Source organism: Acanthaster planci, linkage group LG01, assembly GCF_054643075.1.
Source record: "Acanthaster planci isolate LZ-2023a linkage group LG01, COTS_SCS, whole genome shotgun sequence".
Lineage (NCBI taxonomy): Eukaryota > Metazoa > Echinodermata > Asteroidea > Valvatida > Acanthasteridae > Acanthaster > Acanthaster planci.
The window spans coordinates 39,308,460-39,331,283 of NC_141777.1; the positions used below are offsets into that span (position 1 = coordinate 39,308,460).

The window sequence follows — 22,824 nt, forward strand, 5'->3', positions numbered from 1 at the left end:
GATGAAGCATGAAGGCAAACACACTATAGATCCTATGCTACTGTGGGCCCTCAAAACCTCTGGTGATTATTTTATGGATATTTCATTTTCTTTCAGTCTCACCCCTGTTTAAATTCAGAGGTTTCCTGACCGCCCATGTACCTATGTGCAGGAATGTAATGAGCCTATAGTATATCTAAATCAGTTAAGTACACATGGTTGTATTGTTAAAATAAGGCTCGTTTTATCTTTGAAGTTGTCAAATTTTGAGCAGATGAATTTTAATCACTTTTACAATTAATGTGCAGGGTTTCACTAATGTGTAAATTTGCATATTTTATCACTGAGATTTGCCAAGTGTTCTGTAAAATCGATTAAAGTCATCTGAAACAAATTCTATCCCCAAAGTTGGTTTGTGTCAGTGTATCACTGATGAGGGAGCAAAGCTGGACTTGGGCCATTACTTGTTTTGGAATGCAAGTTTATTAAACAGTGGTCCCAAGATTTTCCCACTGGATAGTAGTGCGCTCATTTCACAAAGTGTACAATTGGGCACTGTTTATTTGGAAATGCCGAGCTTTATTAAATTCAAGTTGTTGCCCACGCCCTCCACTGTCACTTAAAGTTGTCTTGTAAGTTATTTAATTTCAAGCATTATGTTAGCTTGCTCATTTGCTGTTCACTCATTTGGTTGTACGTTATGTTTCATACAAACTTTAACCAGATGTTTTATGCCTTGTAACACTAATGAAATTCTACACAAGGAAATAAAGATGGGACTTGCATTGTAAAGCTGAAAACAATACGTGTGATATCAGGTTATTGGCCCCTGTGCTTCAAGATCTGTTGAATAGTCGTGCATCTGTTAAATCCCTAGGCACGGGGACCGGTAATGCTTCATCTCTGAAAAAATTCTTCTTGGCTGTGCACCAACATCAGTCCTAAATCCTGCAATTTTTCACATAAATTTTTCATATGCCTTCAAGGTTTCTGACATCATGACTCGTCTCCATATCAACTTCAGGCTGAAGTGTATGTTCTTTGAAATTAGTCCCTAGATTTGAAACCCTTCAACTCAATGCAGGCCCAAAGACATGAAATGTCTAATAGTTGAATGCGAGGCCAAAATTTTGACCACCTTCAAGCTGTTGACACAAGGACAAAGCTGAGATTTGTAACTCTCAACTAAGCTACTGATATTGTAGTGGTTGCTACACGTTTTGATGGTCTTACCTTCTTCCAAGGTGGAGGCTGTGCCTACTCATGCAGTCAGTGATATTTTATGCACTGTGAATTGACCGGAGTTACCAGAGCCACTGTTGTGTAACAGCATCATGGAAATCAATGTGCACTCTCAGCATTTCGTACCCACACAAGAGTCCATCTTACCAAGACGTCAAAACAAGTGATACATAAACACAAACAGCTCAGTTTACTCTTCTAATGCAAATTAAATTACTGAGAAAATGAACTAACAGCTAATTCTCAGAGAGCAGGCCACATTTGAAGAGAGATATGACATGCTGGACATTTTCTGACTATATGGTTATTTTTGAATTGACTGGTTTTGGCTGCGATAACAGCTGTGGGAAACAGTGGCAGCCGTTAAGAGTGGCTTCCATTCATGGTTATTTCTAGCCTCATAACTGACATTCTGGGACCACACTAAGCTGATTCCTCCCTCCTACCATTGGAGACCTACATGGGATAAACACAGAGAGCTGGGAACCTGTCTTGTCATACTTCACTGCAGCATCTTAAATTCCATGCACACACTTCATTGGAGGACATGAGTTTCAAGGGGAACACAGGCTGAAAGTGCACACTTTTGAAGGTTGGAAACTTTCTTAAATCCAGTACAAATGTCACTTTGGGGAGTTTCAGAAACAGAAACAAATCAGCAACTTCAAACGTCCTTCTATCATATATCATCCAGACTGCCCGGTGTATACATTTAATTGCAAGAACATTTACAGTCAGTTTTCAGTTCGTGATACAAGAATTTTTCAGTATTTTGTCTGAAATTCATGTTAAAGAGCACACAATTTCAAATCAGCATGGGTGCACAAAGATAATACATTCTTAGAAATCTTCTGACATTTATAATCTTATGTATAACATTTCATATTTTGAAAGATATAAAAATTAAAACTCCTGTACATTTACACTACTTCTGAATTCTAACAAGGCAAAAGATTTTTTAAGAAAGACTTTATGAAGTCTGAATCGTTAGATCACTTCTGAAGATAGTAACAAAAATGCAAACACTGTGAACAGTAATGAAAATACTCTTGTATGTGAAGTTACTTTCAAGCTGTAGTTTACAGTTGGTCATTTAGAATTTCTATGATAAAATTCAAACCTGAAAAATCTAACACACCTGTTCTGTGAGATTTAGCTGACAGACATTTCCCTTCACATGCCCAAAAGACTGCTTTGGATTTGAGAAATTTGGAAGTTAAATTCGGAACCTGTCATGCTTCTCTTTTGAGTAACGTTCCACTCCATTTACACTCTAAACTTCATTTTAAAGTCAGAAATGACTTAGAGTCACAGCACATCAAGATTCTGGGAGAGTTCCTTGATCTCAAACCCCAGCACCACTAAAAATTGATCACAGGCAGGAGACACTATCCCTAGGTACCAACCTGAATGTAAGGAAACTAAGAGGTAACATTTGTATTTGGATCTGGGAGTCAAACAGTGTAAGGGGACAAAGGAATCCATGCTGTTTGGACGTAGACAGGGGAAAACCAGAATTGCAGCGCATACCGGTACATGTTTGAGCAGGTGTGCTTCAGCTTTGATTTTTATTTCTACTACAATGAAGGCTTTGTTCAATGAATCTACCTGCATGCAGAACCAAGTTCAGAGTCCCAATGGTACTGCTTTATTGATTTTGGTGTGAATCTTGCAAATTGGGATTCTGGAAAAATTAAGTGAAGAATATTGAACTATGAAATACAATTCAGATATTTGTAAGAAATCTTTTCTCCAATCATGTCTACATCAGAAAAAAAAAACATACACACAAATGAATTAAGAACCGAGGGCACATTTTCAAAGGAACTTAAATATTATCCAGCACTTGTGAGATTTTGTTGGCTACCCCCCCCCCTGAATTGGGATACACTGGTTACTTGAACGGACTGCAGCATACCCATATCATAGCTTTGTATGATTTGTAAGATTGTGAGATTTGTCTGTCAAAAGCAACCAACATCCCTTTGAAACAAAGGGACAAAATCATGTGTTCCCTGATCCGTTATTCCAACAGAACAAATGTTTCTATTATGATCATCTAATATGACTCCCAACATCAAAGAAATCTCATCAGATTGATTACAGTTTTTCTATCATGCATGTATGCATAGCTAAGGGAGGCTGTAAGTGGCCTTCAATCCACTCCAACACGAACTTCTCACCTCAGCTGAACTTATTGTACATGTATAAATAATGTACATCCACTCAAATTAGCCTGAAGCAGTGCCACAGAAACTCTAACCAACTTTTTGACGTCCTTCAATTTGTCCTGCTTGGAAAGTGTGTTGCACTCATTTCCTTTGTACTTTTTATGGTCTGTCACTCCCAGCCTGTCCTTATTCCTATTTAACAAAATTCATCCTTAACAGCTGCTCTTTTTAAATCTGAAGGAAAAATAAATTCAGAGCTTCATAGTGCCATTATCAGTAACAATTTCAATTAACAATTTCATGTATTTCCATCAAGTTTTACACATTTCTTTGGAGGGGAAAACACTTTGTAGAAACAAATTGTTAAATCAAAATCTTTAGATACCAGTACAAATCCAACATCTAAAGCCCATCATTCACTTTCCAATTCAGTAAGATCAATAGCCTTGATCAAGCCACCTGATGACGGTGTACCATGATTGATGGTTGGCTATTTTGTTAGTAATCAGTAAGTGACCATTCACCAAGCTAATGAGCTTGTTATATATACCCAAAAAAAACACAAAACCCTAAGCCCATGTTACGTTACACGCAGAACTTTTGATTTCAAAGTATGCTTAGTCTCAGAGAATACTGTGTTTGATTCCTGTGGCATACAAATTATCCAGAGGTTAGGATAAAAAAGTCTGGCTGATAAGAACTGAATCACAGCAGAATAATCCTACCTTGATCTCTGTGTGTACTTGAGAATAACTGAAAAAAAGCTACAAACATAACTGTGTAAGAATTAAATCACGGTCAATACATTGGTTATGACACAAATAAAAATTACTGCATTATAGTGCATACATTATATGTTCCCAAAGGTTGGTCTGGGCGTGCCAGATTCACTGACCTCACTGAGGGCTTATTAGACGGTCGTGAAGCTTGTTGAGGTTAACCTTGATGTCCCTTAACCCTGAAAGAGCCAGGAGGGGCGGCACTGGCTCCCTAACAGTTTCTCCAATATCATTAGCGGTTTTCACAAGCTGACCCTTTTTCCAGACAGCTCAATAATGAAGATACATACATGTAGGTCTCTGCCCTACATATAAACCTCTGAAATGTCACCTACTTCCTGTCCCAAATTGTTCATTCGAAGCCACAACCAGCAGCTTTGCTTAACTCTGATTTGAATGACATTCAGCTGGTTTTTCAGAAAGCTCAATCAACATGGATCTGTACGTGCATGTCAGTATGGCTGCTGACGTGCAGGCTACTTTCTGAGTTATGTCCAAAACAACAGCATTCTACTCCTAGTCCTTTTCTCTTACTGTCATGATGCTGAGCTGGTTTACAACTTACATGTACTAATTATACTAATCTGGGTTTGAAGCCTCTCTTAGTTACCGGTATGTTTGCATGTGTCTGTACACCTTGGTGAGGTTCTGAGGCATATGTGTTTATCATAACAGAATTTTTATCCATCCATTTTACTTTTGTCCTACCATCGTGAGGTTGAGCTGGTATCCAAATCACCAATTTCAATAATCTGGACTTGGAATCTCTCTTTGTGTTTGACAACCCCTGGAAGGTTCTGAGGTTTAGTTGAAGTGTGTATCATGACCTTCCCTACTGCAATCTATTCCATTCCCTTTGCTTCTCCCCATCGTCATGAGGCTGAGCTAGTGTCTAATCCAAACAGTTCAATGATGAGGGGGCTAAGGTCCCTCTCCTGTACCTGCACCTCCATCAAGTCGCTGAGGTGTACCACTGCAATGTCCCTCATCTTAGTTAGCTTCATGATGAGTTTAGCAAACAGAGTTCGGTCTTCTTGATGGAAGACTTTGGTAGCTGCGTGAAGTGTCTCTACAATGGATAACTGGATCTCCTCAACCAGCTCACGGTTCTGAAGCTCCGTCCGATCTGTGTAGGAGAAATTGAGATTTTGATCGGAGAAACTATGAAATACAGTTGCCTTAGAGGATGCAGTGCTGGTTGCTTTCTGTTCCAAGAGTGCCATTGAACAAAGATGACAATCCTCTCTGGAGGCAAAAATCACTGAGCAAGTAAGAACAGAAAATATGCAGTTAGAAAAAACTGGCTATCAGCCAAAGTACCGGTACGGTACCACACAAAGTGTATGACCAAACATTGATCTCCTGCTTATCTTTACATAGCACAGACATCTTCTTAGCAACGTTTTCAGCTTAGTACATGTACATGTAGCTCCACACACCTGGGCACAATGTACTCAGAGTACCTTTTGAATTGAAACAGAAATGCATGTATGGTAGGGGGCACATACCATGTACAGTGAGTGCAATGCAAAATCTTCCTACGAACTGACCAATATCAGATAGGATTTAAGGTTTGCTTGAAGATTACAGAATTCATCAGCTGATCACTCATGCAGCATTCAACTGTAACAAAAACCCAGACACTGTGCATCTGTTGTTGTTACTTATCCTTTGTAACAGCTTCTCTATCAATCATTTCTTGGCTAGAATACAGAAGATCAACCAGCTACCAGACAAAATCTCAACTTTTAAATTTATCCGTTTTTCCAAACTATATCAGGCCCTACGTTAGCTGTAGAGAGATGTACATGTACCAGTTTCGTAGTTTTATCTTGGCAAGCAGAATAACACTGATGGAAACATGCAAGTTCACTAAACTTTAGGAGGTATATGTGTCTACATACCTGGTGAGAGTATAGCCACTGCATTGAGTAATGCATATTCAGCGGTTGTCAGTCCACATTCTTTTGTCTCCTTCATAAATTGGAAAGCTTGCTCTGGTAATGAGGTATATCCCATCTGATACATCATATTGATGTGGAAGAGATCATTAGTCATCTCATTGATGACGCATCCCATGTCGGGGACATAGCTCTCGGCGCATCGTAGCAACAAGGCATCCATAATGCTTGCCTTGATGAGAACAGCCTGGTCGTCACACATCAGATCCATGAATCCCGGAATGGTCTTAGCAAAGTGAATTGTCTGTTTGACAAGGATGGCAAACATGTCCATGGCTGTGTGAAGCAGCTCCTTGTGGATAGGTAGCTTGGGTTTCTCGGGAGGTGGTCCGCTTTCCTTCATGGAGCCGTTGGTGATGAACGACGTGACACGCTGTATGGATTGATATGGCCCCGCCTCCTTTTTCTCTGGGTCGGAAGTCCCATCTCCCAATGAGTCCTTGTCTGCAGCAGCTCCTGGCATAGGAATGCTGTCGCTACAGAGCAAACTGGAAGCTATACTGGACAGTCCTGAAGGGAGGAGATCCCCAAGACTGAACCTTTCAGGAATGTTCAGCTCTCCTGTTGCTAAGGCAGTCAGGGCCTTGGCAGGGGTCATCCCCTCTGGGAGAAGGGAGGTCAGGGCATTCAGAGGATTCTTGGGAGAGGAGGTGGTGGGTGCAGGGGCTTCAACATTGGATGATGTTGCGTCTACTGTCAGTGCTGCTGCTGTTGTTGGTGGCGCAAATATTGATGACCCATGGTTACCATTGGTCCCTTCTGGAATAGGTATAGACCCTGGGGCTTTTGGCTGTGAAAGAAAACCGTGTTTGCTGGTAACAGTCTAAGGAATTAACTTTAAGATCTAGACACTATGGTACAAAGAAGTAACCTAATCAATTCAAGATCACAAAAATGCCAGTCATTTGTGCCAACCACACCACAATGTCAAATGACAGTGCCATACTTGGAACAAAATATACCCAGAGAACATCATGCCTTCCCATAACGAATGCGTGGTCTTTATCTGATCTGTGCACAAGGAAAACACTTCTTCCAAAGGGAGTTCACTGTTTTGCAACCCTCTCAAAGCTTGCCAGACTAAAAGAAACACTAGAAGTATGAAACTGATATCAGCAGTAAAAATACAGCAAGTTGAGGGAACGCTACAAGCTAGGCCAGGAGAATCTCTTGCATTAACATTTTATCATAATGCCAAGCCCTTCAAGTTTTTCCAGCAACACCTTATGACTATTTTCACACCAGCTTTATGAACATTTTAGATTTCTTGAGAATTGCCTATTTTTCTAAGAGAAGTCCGGCAAAATGTTAACCTCTTTCCCAGACATGGATTAAATGCATGCAGACCCGAACACATGACCACGTGACCTTTTATGGGTTAAATGCATGCAGACCCGAAAACATGACCATGTGACCTTTTAATGACAACAAAAATGAGTAAGACCTAAAGAAATGTCTTTACATGCAACCTTTCAAAAAGATCAGGCATAAGACCTGCATAAAATCTTAAGGATCCCCCCCATCACTTTGAGATTATCTGAATTATTCTTGATTATGGCTGAGTATTCCAGCAACCCTCTGCCATGCACCTGTTTCGATTTCTTGTATTTTTCAATACTTACAAATATGTTCTTGAAGACCTCCTTCGATGCTAAATATCCTTTCTCCAATCGTTCAACCAGGTTCTGTTGCTCTTCAGTCAGCTCCCATTGTGGTTCAGGAACAGTTGGAGTCAAGGATTGCATGGTGTTCAGGTCAAACCCAGGCATCATGACGCTACTCATCAAAGCGGCAATGTCCGGGGTCATGACCTGATTGGCACCCGGGCTCAATGCCGACTCTGCCCCTGGGGTCACTCCTGGGGTTGTCACAGGGGTCAAGTTTGGCGTCAGCGTCGGGGTGACTGGGGCTGGGGCAGGGGAGTTAGCAGCGGAAGTTTTAGTACTTGTTGAAGGTGATGTCATGCTCCGCTGAGCAGAGCTGGTGTGGTTGGGGTCTGATATTGGTTGTTTTTTCTTCCGTTTAACTCTGATCAGCCTCTTCCTTGTTTTCAAACGGTCTTCATCCCACACTCCTGGAAAACAACAAAGACAGGTTTTATACATGTATAAAACAACAGCTACCGATGAAAGAGGATAAATGACCAATAGATTAACCCTAACCCTCCTCAATCCTTCACCTGTTGGAGGACTGAGGAGTGTTAGGGTTAAAATACCACATACCAAGAACAAAGATAATCACTGGCATTATGCAGCTAAATCCACAAAGCTCTGAAGACCATACATGTATCTGTGATATCAGTATATATTTTACCCTGTTCTAGGTTTACTTTCAAGCATTCAATGATGTAGTCTGTACAGGTAGTTTATAAGATGTAAAATGTGGAGCTTTGAACATTTCAATATGATCATTACAAGTGTAATCATATTGGTTGGGTTGGGTTTAGGTTGTGTTACATGTAGATTGGGTTGTGATGAGTTGGGTTAAGCCGGGTTGGATTGGGTTGTGTTGGGTTGGACTGGGTTGTGCTAGGTTGGGTTTGGGTTGTGCAGGGTTATGTAGATTGGGTTGTGCTAGGTTGAATTGGGTTGTGCTGGGTCAGGTTGTGCTGGGTTGGATTGGGTTGTGCTAGATTGGACTGGGTTGTGCTGGGTTAGGTTTGGGTTGTGCAGGGTTATGTAGATTGGGTTGTGCTGGGTTGGATTGGATTGTGCTGGGTCAGGTTGTGCTTGTTTGGAGTGGGTTGTGCTGGGTTGTGCTAGGTTGGGTTTGGGTTGTGCAGGGTTATGTAGATTGTGTTGTGCAAGGTTGGGTTTGGGTTGTGCAGGGTTATGTAGATTGGGTTGTGCTGGATTGGATTAGGTTGTGTTGGGTTGGATTAGGTTGTGCTGGGTTGGATTGGGTTGTGCTGGGTTGGATTGGGTTGTGTTGTGCTATGCTGTGCCTAGTTGGGTCGGGTTGGGGTTATGCTGGGTTAGGCTTGGCTGGGCTATGCTGGGTTGAGTTTGGGTTAGGTTGGGTTCTGCTGGGCTGGGTTGTGTTCTGCTGGGTTGGATTGGGTTCTGCTGGGCTGGGTTGGGTTCTGCTGGGCTGGGTTGGGTTCTGCGGGTTGGATTGGGTTTTGCTGGGCTGGGTTGGGTTCTGCTGGGTTGGATTGGGTTCTGCTGGGCTGGGTTGGGTTCTGCTGGGCTGGGTTGGGTTCTGCTGGGTTGGATTGGGTTCTGCTGGGCTGGGTTGGGTTCTGCTGGGCTGGGTTGGGTTCTGCGGGTTGGATTGGGTTTTGCCGGGTTGGATTGGGTTCTGCTGGGCTGGGTTGGGTTCTGCTGGGCTGGGTTGGGATATTTGCTGGATTGGGTTGGGCCGAGTTGTGTGATCATTCAGGATTTCATTTCTCAGGGCGTGAATGCAGGTAGCAACTTTTCACTGATGACCACCACAACCCTTCCTTTGTGTGCAATGGTTCGCAATGCATCTAAAAATATAACTGGTTCCCAAATCGATGGCAGTAGTTGAATGCAACACACATCCACAACTGTACCCAAATCAATGGCTGCAGTTGAATGCAACACACATCCACTGAAAACGCACATAGCTTGTTATAATGTTATACTGTACTGTACATTTTTTTTATTTTGAGAAACATTGTGAAACTTTCAGCTACACTCTCAGGGCTAAGGTGTTGAATCCGGCATTCATCGGTGTTTGGTGGGTGGTCGCTTTTTTTTACGGGTGTTGGGTCCAGCGTCTTATTTTAGCTTTTTATTGTATAATCTGTACACGTAGGTATTCTAGTTTTAGTCTTAAGGTCATAATATATGCATGTTTTATTTTTGTACAGCCTGTTGAGATCTGTTTTATGATGTAATGGGCTTTAAACCATAAATATTACGTTATTATTTATTATTATTAGACAATGACTTCAGTGGTCTGTAGTCACCGCACACGAGCCTAGAGTTTTGCAGTTTGGCATCTATGACATCATGTATTATGTAATGACTCTGAACACTGCAAGGGTTACACAAAGGCAAATGGCACTCACTGTCTACACTCATTCCCAGTTCTACGCATCGTTTCATTCGGCAGGCAGGGCAATGCCGTCGCGTGTACAAATCCATGGAACACTTGCCACCCTGAGAACAAGTGAAGGTTGCCTTGGATTTGGTACTGCGTAGGAAGAAACTCTTACATCCCTCGCAGGATAAGACATTGTAGTGTACCCCATTGGCTCTGTCACCACAGATGAGGCACAGACGTTCCTCTTTGGAGGCGGAGCTCTCTGTGGCTTTCTTCTTGGCTGAAGAGATATCAGCTTCGGTCTGAACATCTGCCATCTGAGGAGGGAAGGAATGATTTCATCTTATATTATAGTACCATATGAGATGGAATTCATGTTACTGAAAACTTACCCAAAACAAAACCTTCCCACAAATCCCTGAACTTCATGTGACTTGATACCAAGGATACATCTGAAGGATTTCACCTACACGTGCATGTACAACACCAAATACATGTATCTCAATAAGGTTTGGATTGCCCATTTTGTGGCAATGGTTTCCATTTCTTGGCACTGAAATGCAACATGGAATGATTTGCTACCAGTAGCTGTACGTAAAAAGCTTATTCTAAACACAACTACATACATGTACTATTATTCCTTGCCATGCACACGTGTACATGTACATTGAAGCAGCTATCTGAAAGGGTTTAATCATGTTTTTTTTTTGCAGCTGCGGCTATGGTTTTGAACACTGACATAACACAGTGACTATCCACAGTCCATGCACTTGAAGTCAGTTACCAGTGATAAAACATGAAGGACTGATGTGGTTGGTTGAACACACTCGTACATGTACATTGAAGCAGCTATCTGAAAGGGTTTAATCATATTTTGCAGCTGTGGCTATGGTTTTGAACACTGACATAACACAGTGACTATCCACAGTCCATGCACTTGAAGTCAGTTACCAGTGATAAAACATGAAGGACTGATGTGGTTGGTTGAACACACTCGTACATGTACATTGAAGCAGCTATCTGAAAGGGTTTAATCATATTTTGCAGCTGTGGCTATGGTTTTGAACACTGACATAACACAGTGACTATCCACAGTCCATGCACTTGAAGTCAGTTACCAGTGATAAAACATGAAGGACTGATGTGGTTGGTTGAACACACTCGTACATGTACATTGGAAATGCATCACATTCTAAGCTGATGATTTTTGTGAAATTCTGATAGTTCAAAAAAGCCATGAGAATATGAACTGGAAAAACATCCATTATAATCCAGCAGGCAATGCAAGTGATTTACATGTACTTCAACTGAAATTTGACCCTTCAATTTCTCCCTTAAGTTGATTTTCCCTGACGCGAGAACAACATGTTGAAACTGATATTTGTGAGACAAAGTCTATTTAGACCACACAATAATCATGCCGAGTCAATAACCTCAACTGCATAACTCAGTGCTTGTTACCAAAACATTCATTTCTTGTGGACTTACTCACAGCAGATTACATTGAACAAATCACACAAGAGCAATGTAATACTCGGTAAATCTCTTGGCAAATCTTTGCCCTTTCAAGTTTGGCAACAATACCTTTATCGTCTCCCTTCTTGGTCAGTAGGACTCACATCTGTCTCTTGCTCCTTCAAGATGATTTTGGAATTTTCTAGATAAGTGATTTGCTGTTTCAGCAACACCCGCACTGATTGGTTTTCTACTATGGTGTATAGTATCCGGTATGTACCTGAAATATAAAGCACTATCAGGAATTTAACAAAGACCAAAGAGAAAAAAGACAGAAACTGAAAGATAGGAAACCGGAAAGATAGGAAGCTTTAGGATGGATAATGGCAAGTTGAAACTATTTCAATGTTTCATTTCACATTTCCTTCTCTGTATAACTTGAAGCCACAGTGTGAGGATTTGTCATGCAAATAGTCAAGAGCATAACTGGACATACATGTAAAAGCAGGGCCGTGATCAAAACACAATTTGTACACCTGTAGATTTATAGAGCAAAGATGCTTAAATGTTGGACTGCTTCTGTCGCAATTGTCTGTAGGAATAACATCATACACACAGTGATATATTACGCAAACATACGTGTACATAACAAATACATGTGTACATAACAAGTACATGTATGGTATGGGTAAAGTGGCTTGCCCAAGGACAAACCATACACCTAGCCACCACCTAGATTCAAACACCTCAAAACCCAAGCCACAATGTTGACACTATACAAGTACACTCACATGTATAATGTACATGTACTTCACTTGAAGACCTGATCATAAACATTACCTTTGCATGCACAACTACATGTACATGTACAGTAACAATACATGTACATGATTGCCATGTTATATACATGTATATGGGTTGAAAAATGTGCATCTGTAGATTGTGCATACAGTACCATGTACATGTAGATTAGGGAGAACATGTACATGTATGTGGACCACTGCTGCATATTTCTTCACTGCATATTTTCTTACACGGTACCTGAGACTACACACATCGTAAACAATGGTTATGGGGCCAAATCGTAAACAAGGGTTATGGGACCAAATCGTAAACAAGGGTTATGGGACCAAATCGTAAACAAGGGTTACGGGACCAAATCGTAAACAATGGTCATGGGGCCAAATCTTTGTCTATACAAATTCCCAAATATTGTAACAAAATACGTGTAATTTGTAGCCTCGACATTTGGCCCGTCAGAGCACGCATACACTGTATACAATCATGCAGCCTACATGTACATATATTTGACATAATTCCCTTAATTACATGTCTACATACATGTACAAAGGGCATGTAAAGAACGGTCCATTTCCACCTCAAATGTGTATACATGTGTATTGCAATGAGAGTGCGGTATGTACATGTACATGCTTGTAAATGTTATACCACATACAAAGTGAACTTGTATCACGCCACATACAGGTACATTGTACGTGTACACACATTCTCCCACCGTAGTTGAGGGGCCAAGACTCGACATTTCACCAATTTTGTGGGGACCCTGAATATGATGGAAACAAAGAATATATCCCCACAACTTGGTCTGAATTTGCAATAGAACTTGTGTGAATGCCTACCCAAACATATATTGCCGACTGTATTAATGCATGTATACATGTACATGAGCAGGCATTCATTCTGTATAAGGAATGGATTTAGTCTCTTGTTTGGCAAACTAGGACAATGGAGGAAGGTGTGTTCCTTCCTCCATGTTTGGACTAAGTTATGGGGCCATTTCTCTATTTCCACATTTTGGTACCCAGAAATTGGTGTGATGACAAGTGCTTATCCCCACGACTAAAGAAACGGTGCATGCTGGTACATGGACAGTGTACCACTACACTGTACTTGTATGTAAACTTACCAAACAAATGGAAATGGTGAAATGGACAGAGCAACCTGAATTCCCCCCCCCCAAGAAAATTACAAAATCTTTGTCATTTATTAACCATAGAATTCAACTTCAACCCTAACCCCCTAGGATGTGTGTAAATCACCGTGAACTTGGAGGATTGAGGATTTTTAATGATGACCTGCATTACACGTACCTTAATGCCAAGCTTAAGTTTCAGTAAATAGAAGGCTACCAGTACTGTAAAGATTTTCTTAATGTACTTAAAGCACTTGACTTTTGAAAAGCTGGGAAACTGATAATACCTGTATGCTACCAGTAGCACCTGAGCAAAAGAAACATACATGTAGCCATGATGCTACCACAAATCTACCGGTATCTAGTTGAATTGTATCGTAGGTAAAGCAATTAACAGGTGCCAGCATTAATGGTGCCTTGATTAAAGTCAAGAATGCAAGGTACATGTACATGTATTGAGATCCTATGGAGAAACACAACCGATTAGAGATGGCAAATTAAACAAGGTTTGCAAAGAAAACAACAAAAATAATTAAGGTCTTGGAACTGAGGCTATACATGTATGTAGTTTTGCAAATACAACATGGGATACGGCGTACCAGTACATACACTATCCTTGCACATCACTGTTCGTGCTTGTACCAATGTAAGTGGAAACAGTCCCATAATGTATTTCAAGGACATGGTACATGAACAGTTCCGGTATATGATGTGATAGGCCTACATGTCCATGTACATATTCAATATTTGCTGAAGCATAGAAAATGTGCAATAGGCAAAGCTGAAGCGTTCTTACCGGTATGTGGACATGTATGGACCCTCTCTGTCAGGGGGGATGCACACTTTGAAAAATTTTGGGTAATTTAATCTACACGTGTACACTGTACTAGTATCCCAGATAAGAATAGGCATATATGTACATGTATCGTACCCCTACATGTATAGGTTCTTGAAGCCTTGCTTTCTCCATGTACACATGTACATGTATATGTGCAGCTAAAGCAGTGGGAATAATGCATTTCAATCCTTCTACGGGTAGGTCTTGTCAAAGTTAACAGGACTTTGTCCTTTCAGAAAAGCTGTAACCATTCCAGACTCAAATTCCAGGCAAGATATACTGTCAATTGCCACATCAGCTGTTTGCTGTAGAGTCGAAGGCCTGTGACAGGCATTCATCTGTGACTATCAATGGTTCACAAAGCATGCATTCTGTTTGACTTACTAAAGTCAGTAATCAAAACAGAGAGTGTATTTTGCCAGGAAACAGTAGCAAATAAATACAGCTGGCATTGAACGGATACCCCGGTACAGGTACATGTATGTATAACTGAATGATTGAGCACAAAGCCAAAATTGTTCATGTTGACAGTGTGTGATTCCCCATGCCAGATGCACAGGTTCAAGTCTATGATCAACTTTCTTTCCAACCCCAGAAAGTTATATTCTGTGGTGTTTCAAATAATCAAATCAAATCTTATGAGTCCATTAAATTTCAGAATATTTTTACTTTATTTTCAGGATTCATGGCTCAGTATGGAGGGGGGGATGTCTCTAATTTGGTTTCCAACGAGACCAATTGACATTTTGATGGGGCATAGTCATTTGAGATTTAGAAGTACCCGGTACTTGTACAACTGACAGGCTTGACTGACAAACTTTCCAGAACATCCTGCATGTTTCTCACAGCTTCTGTAGTGCTGTTCCACTGTCTCTTTGCATTATGAGAATTTTGTTCCATGCAATAATAAATTCAGAGAGGACTTGAATTGTCTCCTCCTCTTTCAGCATATTCTTCCATCTTCCCAATGATTTATCATCTCCTACCAAGGGCAGATGGGAGAGCCAACTGCTTTTGGTTTGATAACTTTGGGGGGTCTGTTTCATTTCCCTTCCTTCAACAGGTGTGCAAAAGCCCCAACAACCCTACGAGAGGCAACAAATAGTCAAATGCCCCCCAAATTATGCCCCCCTCCCCAAGAAAATTTACAAGTATGTACCCCTAGTAATTCTAGATCTGCCCTTGACCCCAACTTTTGGTTCAAATCATGTACAGTCGACTCTCATTCATACGAAGGCCTTGGGACTTACTAAATTAGCTCGTATTATCCGGACCTCTTCTTACATATACCAGTATGTGAAAACTGCCGTCCTGCTCGATGTATGTACATGTATCACTAATTGACCGTACATAAAACGTACATGTCTACAAGTATGCATAACTTTTTGTTTAAAGGCACATACATGTAATACCATTTTGTTACATGAATTTGATTTTTAAAAGTTTGTTTATGAAAGTGAGATACAGTTTAATGAATAAAGAATAATTATAAATGTAAGAATGGAGGAAGCAGAATTTCCACCAGCCATGTCGATTCAGAGCGACATGTCCCAGGCCCCGCACACCGTGATGAGATCCGCATACACACACGTAACATAAGTACATTAACATTTTAGTTAGTAATCAACACCAGAGCTGTGCTTGTTGCACAAGAAAATGTGAGGAAACCAGCTATTGGTGGTGTGGACAGCAGAGGGCGAATATTGGATTTTACTTGGGAAAGGTGTGTGGGTTTGGTGAAAAATTATTAGCAAGGGATACATTTTTTTCTTCCAAACTTGTGGTTATTTTCTTTAACATTTTTGGACTGAAAAAAAAAATTTTGTAATGTTTTTCTTAAATTGAAAATTTATAGAAATGTCAAAATATGAAGGGGTGATATTTTCATGTTACGGTGGGAACTGGGGAGAGGGTAATGACGTTTAGACGGCTGGCGGGCAGTTTTTTGGGTTGGGTGTTTGGTTACGGAACATAATTTTTATTAGTTTCCTGGGGGGACTTTGGTCTTGGGGAATTTTTGAGGGGCGGGGGAATCAAACAAAACATTTCTTTTGTTCACCACTGTCCTAAATACCATCACACAGAATTTCTACATTGGGTACGGGAACCGTAAACGGCAATTGTTTGTCTCTCTTGCAGCACTGGACACAAATGGCTCGATTCGGTGAGGGAAAACCACAGTGCTGTTCTCTTGTAAACACATAAATTACGGAAGCGCCTTTCAAATTAAATGAACTGGCTGATTGACAAGTTGCCTTCAAAAAAGCTTGTACTAAATAGACAGATAACAATAGATTTGCACTCAGCCGGTGCCCAAACAATTCTTGTCTTAACCGAAATCTCGTAACATCCAAGCTCGTATAAGACATTTTTTCGCTTCTAGGAATGTGCACAATTCAGTCAGGACTGGCAAATATCCTCTGTCTAAACCAGAGTCTCATCTTACCCGAGCTCGTATTACCGAGAGTCGACTGTACATGTAAAGTTACTTTTAAAATAGCCATTCAGATCTTTCACTTAACACGGTCTGGTTCCTGGACCAAAAAGATGCCGACTGTGCTGAGTGCTTGTTGAATGATGGGGACTGAATCGGTGTAATGAATGAATGTTAGCGTTGAGATGACAACACAGAGACCAAAATTTATCTATAAGTAATTGCAGTTCAGGCAAAGTAATCATAACTTTGAACCACTAACAATGCCATTAGGACTCCTTTTTCGAATTTTGGACTTCGCGATAGATCAAGTTGAAAATTTGATAAATGGAGTTCTAACACTTCACTTAGTGGGTATCATGAACTGCTCGTGTTAAGGAAGCTGCCTGATAAATATGGGGGTCAATGAACATGTTAATAGCCATTAGCTTGTTTGCAAAGTATGAGCCTTTGGCTGAGTTTTCTCTTCAGACACAATGAGTGCAGAGCCAAAGATACAAAGGTGTGGCATATGTACATGTAGTCCAGTAGACTGGCCTTAGTTGCAATAACGCACACAATTGTACACTGTAATCACTATCATAGCTTCTCACTTCTAGGTCTAAGGTATCTCCAGCCACGATTTAGCAAGATTTAACAGATGAACAATACTTCTTGCCCTGTTGACAATTTATTCCCTTTAAATTTTTTAATGAATAATTTACTTTTGAATCGTTGCACAAGTAAGATATTATTCTCTCACTTTTCATTTAAACAAGCCTCCATAATGAGATATGTTTCATTTAAATCAGAAGAAAGTTCTCCCTTCCTTTTCATGAATTCTGCATTCAAATATTCAAATTCAAAAACCACTATTCAAATATTATGTATGATAAAACTGGGGAGGATATTTTCAAGTTGTTGACACTTTGTTGACGTTACTTGTGCATGTGGAGGCTTGTTGACATTAAATAGCATGACTAGGATTATAGACTCGTATGATAAAACTTGCAGAGTTTGGGGGGGTGTTAATTCGGGACCCCTCTGTTTTTAGTTACTTTTACTAATACATGTGAAGGTGGGCCCCGAAAAAGAGTGTTACTTGGGTAATGTCTCAAGGTTGTCATGACCCTATTTGAGATACATTTGGAAGAGTGAATCAGGAAAAAAATGTGACTTTCTTACCTATGTCTGCCAACGTTAATGTAGGGTCAACTTGACACACATTCACATTGCAGATTGTGTGACCTTTGGCTGTTCTCTTCAAGACTCTTACTCCCTAATATGCCTTTCTAAACAGATCTACTTTCTGAAGAGACATTCCAGGAACCAACTAGTCATACACCACCAAGCAGATTTTACAATATCACTTATGCGGATGCATGCGTGTACGGTTGGCTGTTACACATATCTTCAGTACTCTTACTCCCTAAATTGGCTCATCTCGACCAATCAGAGATCGGCTTTCTAATGAAACTTTTCAGTTACCAATCAGAGACAATCTTGAAATACCAAGCAACTTGGTCTGCGTCGATTTCCTTTTTACCCCATCATTTCCCACAAAAATTAACCCCTGCCTTTTTTCTAAAAAGCTACCCTGTATTTTGATGAAATAATGTCTCTGTCATCTGGTTAGGTGATTCTGAAAGCTTAAATCTAATTCTTCTTTCTATAAGAAAGTGGTCCCAAAATTTACAATCCACATTTGGGGAACAAAAATTGCGCATATTTTGAATGCAATGATTGCATTCAATGGTACTGGGTATCTGTGCAAATTTTAAATATGTGCAAAAAAATGCTAAATTAGGGCACTTTTACATGTATTTCAAGGATTGTGCTGAACAGGTAAGGCTTATCATTATGATCATGATGGACTGGCCAGTCATGTCTGTGATGCCAGTCAAATCTGCAGGCTCTGCAAACAGTTGTGCAAAACTTATGTTTAGACTTGGGCAGGCACGGCCTGATGGCTGGTGCCATCAGGCCACACTACATGTGTACATGACTTACCCCCAAAACTGTGGAGTCCAACGTCCACACCAATCCTACCACTTGTTTTCTGTGGGGTTTGTGGGAGCGGGGCGGATGTCAGACACCACAATACTGGGGGTACGCATGACTGGCACTGTGATTTTTTTAGTCATGTTAGTATGAATGTCTGATGTGGCCATGGTCAGTGATCATGGTGACAAATAACGGTGGCAGGCTGGGCAGCCAGGTCACTCAACCAACAACATGTCCAAGGGCCTAACAAGTACATGTACATGTTCATGTAACATCATACGTACATGTAGCTTTAGCCCAGGTTGGACGCCAGTCTTCATTTCATGATGACTGATGTCCAGATTCTAAGACTCGTGAACAAACCGACCAAAAATTTGGATCAAATTTGTTCCTGGATTACACGTACCTAGTTAAAGAAACTAATTTCACGTTTACAAGTTCTTCATGACCTTATATATCCATCTGGGGGATTAAGGAATTTCAGAATGAACCATGGACTGCAAAATTGAGGAAAATACACTGAGAGACAATGTGACTGTTTTTAACAATTTTAGACGTACATGTAATTCATCCATTCTCGAGTTGCAAAGTGCACGCACGTACAGGAATTCGAGCTGCGTGCACACATAGGTGTGCACGATTTCCAGTGAAAATCTGTTACATGCCTGTTACACGGAGGCTGTGACTGGTACCCGGCTTTAACCCGCCAGCTGATGCAAAAAATGCAGATCCGTTTTTGTCGGATCAGGGGCTTCAGACTGACCAATAACCCTTTGTTGGTTACCCCTAAAATGTTCATATTCTGTTTTACTTTATATTTTGGATTTATAAACGTAAATTTGCAAAACAACCTGTTATTTTATAAGAATAACCTCAGTCAGTGTAGCCAGCTTTATAATATGCAGTGTTCTTGTACATGGGAATAAACTTAAGTTCATCAACAATCTCTCTATTGATGTGTTTTACATGTTTAATTTGTTCGTCAATTTTTATTGATTAAAGATGTATAAATAAACAATATCATAGAGATCTGATTTTTATTAAAATGAAACAGTAACTTATCTTGAGAAATGAGGAATAAAAAGTGGATTACATTGTAGGCATGATGATAATGATGAACAGGCAAGAGCAATGCTGTACATGTAGATCAGGAACACAGTATGCAGAGGCAGTGTTGATCACGCACTTGCAGTAAGTAGTGATCACACACAAATTGTGCTGTTGATCGGCCTTTCCTTTTTTTATTCATAAACCAAACATATAATAAGCAGACTGAATTCGTAATTGTCAGTAACGAGTTAAACTTTAGAGCAACGGACAGATAGCTACCGGTAGTCTGTTTCGACTTCAAAAGCAATCTTCTAATTCATGAGGTTTTGGGGGGTTGGGGAGAAGGAAATGTTTTCTTAAAAACCCTTAGCCTCATGTAGGCCTTCATCAAACAGCTGGGAACTGTCACGCATAGTTGTTTGGAGTCCTCTGAAATCATAAGTGCCCTTGCGATATTTTTGTCAGCATTTTTTGCCAGTGAAGAAATGTAGCCGAACATTTTTTCAGTGGGCTTAAAATTCATTGGCTTGGGAGGTTGAAGTTTATGGTCATGCTGAAGCTCTGTCCGGTTATCGGGCAATGGATCCTGCAACAACGTGCCATTTCAAAATACTCAATAAATCTCAAAATATGTGATTTTTCGTTTTTAAATTAAGGCCCGAGAGATCATGATTGTTAATCGCCGTTATTGACTCTCATATCAGTCTACACATATTTTATAAAACAAATACTTATTTGTGCCTGCGGCGTGCACATTCTGAAAAAGTTCTCCATCTCTTAAAAAAAATGTATTCGGTATAACTTTCAAAATGGGACAAATTAACAAACATGAGTAAATTACTAGCGACAGAAATTTGCCCAAAGCCTTGCTTGTCAATACTCCCTCCCTCTCGACACGGAAAAGCTGGATACTGCAGTCGGGAGTCCTTTAACTTTGATTGAATTTGTGGACACCTTTTGTCAGTCTATTTTAAGTACACCAGTTGACACATAATACAAATTATATGTTACAAATTGTAATGTAACTAGCCAACCGTCACCAATGCATGCCACAGCCTCGTCCCTAGCCCGATGTTGTGTGTACTCAGCCAGGCGATCAATGGTACTCGGGGCTGAGAACCACGTTGCATGTGCTTTATGTGCATGTACGCAGCTCGGAATCTTGTACGCCGAATAGCTGCGTGCACACACTGTACGAACTGCACTGGGGAACGGCAGAAAATAGTCCACAACAATGGCAAGAATTAACGTTACTTTTGAGTTTATTTCCACGTTTTTGTCTTTTGTTGTGATTTGTTGAATTTCTTAACCCACCAGCGTTGGAGATAAGGACGCATATAGGAGTTAAGCATGTGAAATTGGCTACTTTGAAAAGGTAGAAGTGTTGAAAATTTCAGTTATCAAATTTTTGGCCCCATTTTTGACCCTTTACATGTATATCCTGGACTCTCTCTGTAATGTAGTATGGTCAGGGAGTCCCCCTGGGCTAGGCTATGCTCAACTACTACTTCGAGAACTCAAAGTCACTACTCGGCCATACTCTGTGTGACTTTGAGCCAACATGGTTTACATGGTGTCGTAACGCTACAGGGTTTTGGAATTGAATTTTTGTGGTGAAATGGTTCACAGGTGTATGAAAGCTATTAAATTAAATTTTCCCCTGTCAGCAAACCTGATAATTTACACCACTTAAAAAGCAAAGACAAAGTTTCAGAGCATGAGACGGAGGGGGATTTTTAAGTCTCACAATCTGTCACCACTGTACAGCACAGCACATGTCGCTTGTCCAACCCAATGGGTGTTTCTAGGTAATAGCAGCAGCCAGGACAGTCCCACAATGAAAACAACAAAAGATGTCATATTCCCCCACCGAACATATCCAACCATGATCAGATGATGTGGAGCAAGCGCAGTCATGGGTGGGCTCGACGCATACGCAGTCTGATAAACATGAATGGCATGAATGGAGCCGACAGTCGGCGGGTGGAAGCGAGAAATTGGTGAAAAAAAAAAAAAAATTTTTCAAAAATACTCTGTCTCATGTACTGAAACTTTGTTATCCCGCTCTTTAAGTTTACACCGTGGATATCGTTACGGCAGCCGTAATGCATCTCCCATTTTCTATCGTTACAGCACTGCAACTGTGCAACCCTAACCTCCAAGCATATTGTTTGGCAAACACTATACAGTACTACAAAATACTAAGTAATAGTCTGAGCCTGAAGGACCTAGTGCTACAGATTACTACTTCTGGCTAGATTACTTCCATTGCATTCATAGTGCCACAGCACTGTATGGTACATGTACATTGTCTTATCTGCTGTATCTTATGGCTTCACAGAACAATAAAGTCATGTCCTCTTACAAGTGACAGCGCTGTATGTACATTTTACTACAAGTAGTAATTTGTAGTATTACATGTATGTAGGGTTAGGGTTATGAGGCACATGTAGGCCTAGGCCCCTACAGATTAAACAGGTTTGCTGACGGGAAAATTTGATTTAGGGCTAATAGCTTTCTTACACCTGTGAACCATTTCACCATAAAAATTCGATTCCAAAACCCCATAGCGTTACGACGCCATGTAAACCTTGTCTTCTCAAAGTCACACGGAGTATCACGGAGTTAGTGACTTAGACTACAGTACATTTGTCGAAGGTGTCCCAGTTCTGGGGTAAGCTACTCAACATGCTTTATATTATTTCCTTTGACATGTTTCTTGAATGTATTCTCTCGCAAACATATACTCACCAACCAGTCGACTCGGGAGGTCCAATTTATATAGCAAAAGTTAACGGAAGCCTGAGTATCACATCAATATGAATTATGATAAGAAAACACAATCACAACTCACTAGCGCAGGCCCTATAATACTCATCATGCTCATTGAGAAATACAGGGTCAGGTGACTGTGGGATCGTGGATAAAATAGTACAAGCTAAAGCGTTCTTTGAAGCCTTTAACATTTGAATTCACAGTATTAAA

At 40.5% G+C, this 22,824-nt stretch overlaps 1 protein-coding gene across 2 annotated transcripts; it reads right to left on the reverse strand.

Annotated features, from left to right (window-relative positions):
* Positions 1 to 1,895: 1,895 nt before the first annotated feature.
* Positions 1,896 to 22,741, reverse strand: LOC110980567 (vitamin D3 receptor-like). 2 transcript variants are annotated; one of them, XM_022237382.2, is made up of 6 exons: positions 22,591 to 22,741; positions 11,731 to 11,881; positions 10,172 to 10,463; positions 7,755 to 8,206; positions 6,076 to 6,922; positions 1,896 to 5,297 (listed from the first exon to the last, which is right to left on the reverse strand). In XM_022237382.2, the coding sequence occupies exons 3-6, from the start codon at positions 10,461 to 10,463 to the stop codon at positions 5,044 to 5,046; spliced, it is 1,845 nt and encodes a 614-aa protein (XP_022093074.2). In that variant the 5' UTR covers positions 11,731 to 11,881; positions 22,591 to 22,741; the 3' UTR covers positions 1,896 to 5,043. The 2 variants fall into 2 exon arrangements, with proteins under 2 accessions (XP_022093074.2, XP_022093075.2); XM_022237383.2 differs by having other exon boundaries at positions 11,731 to 11,896; positions 22,591 to 22,727.
* Positions 22,742 to 22,824: the final 83 nt, after the last annotated feature.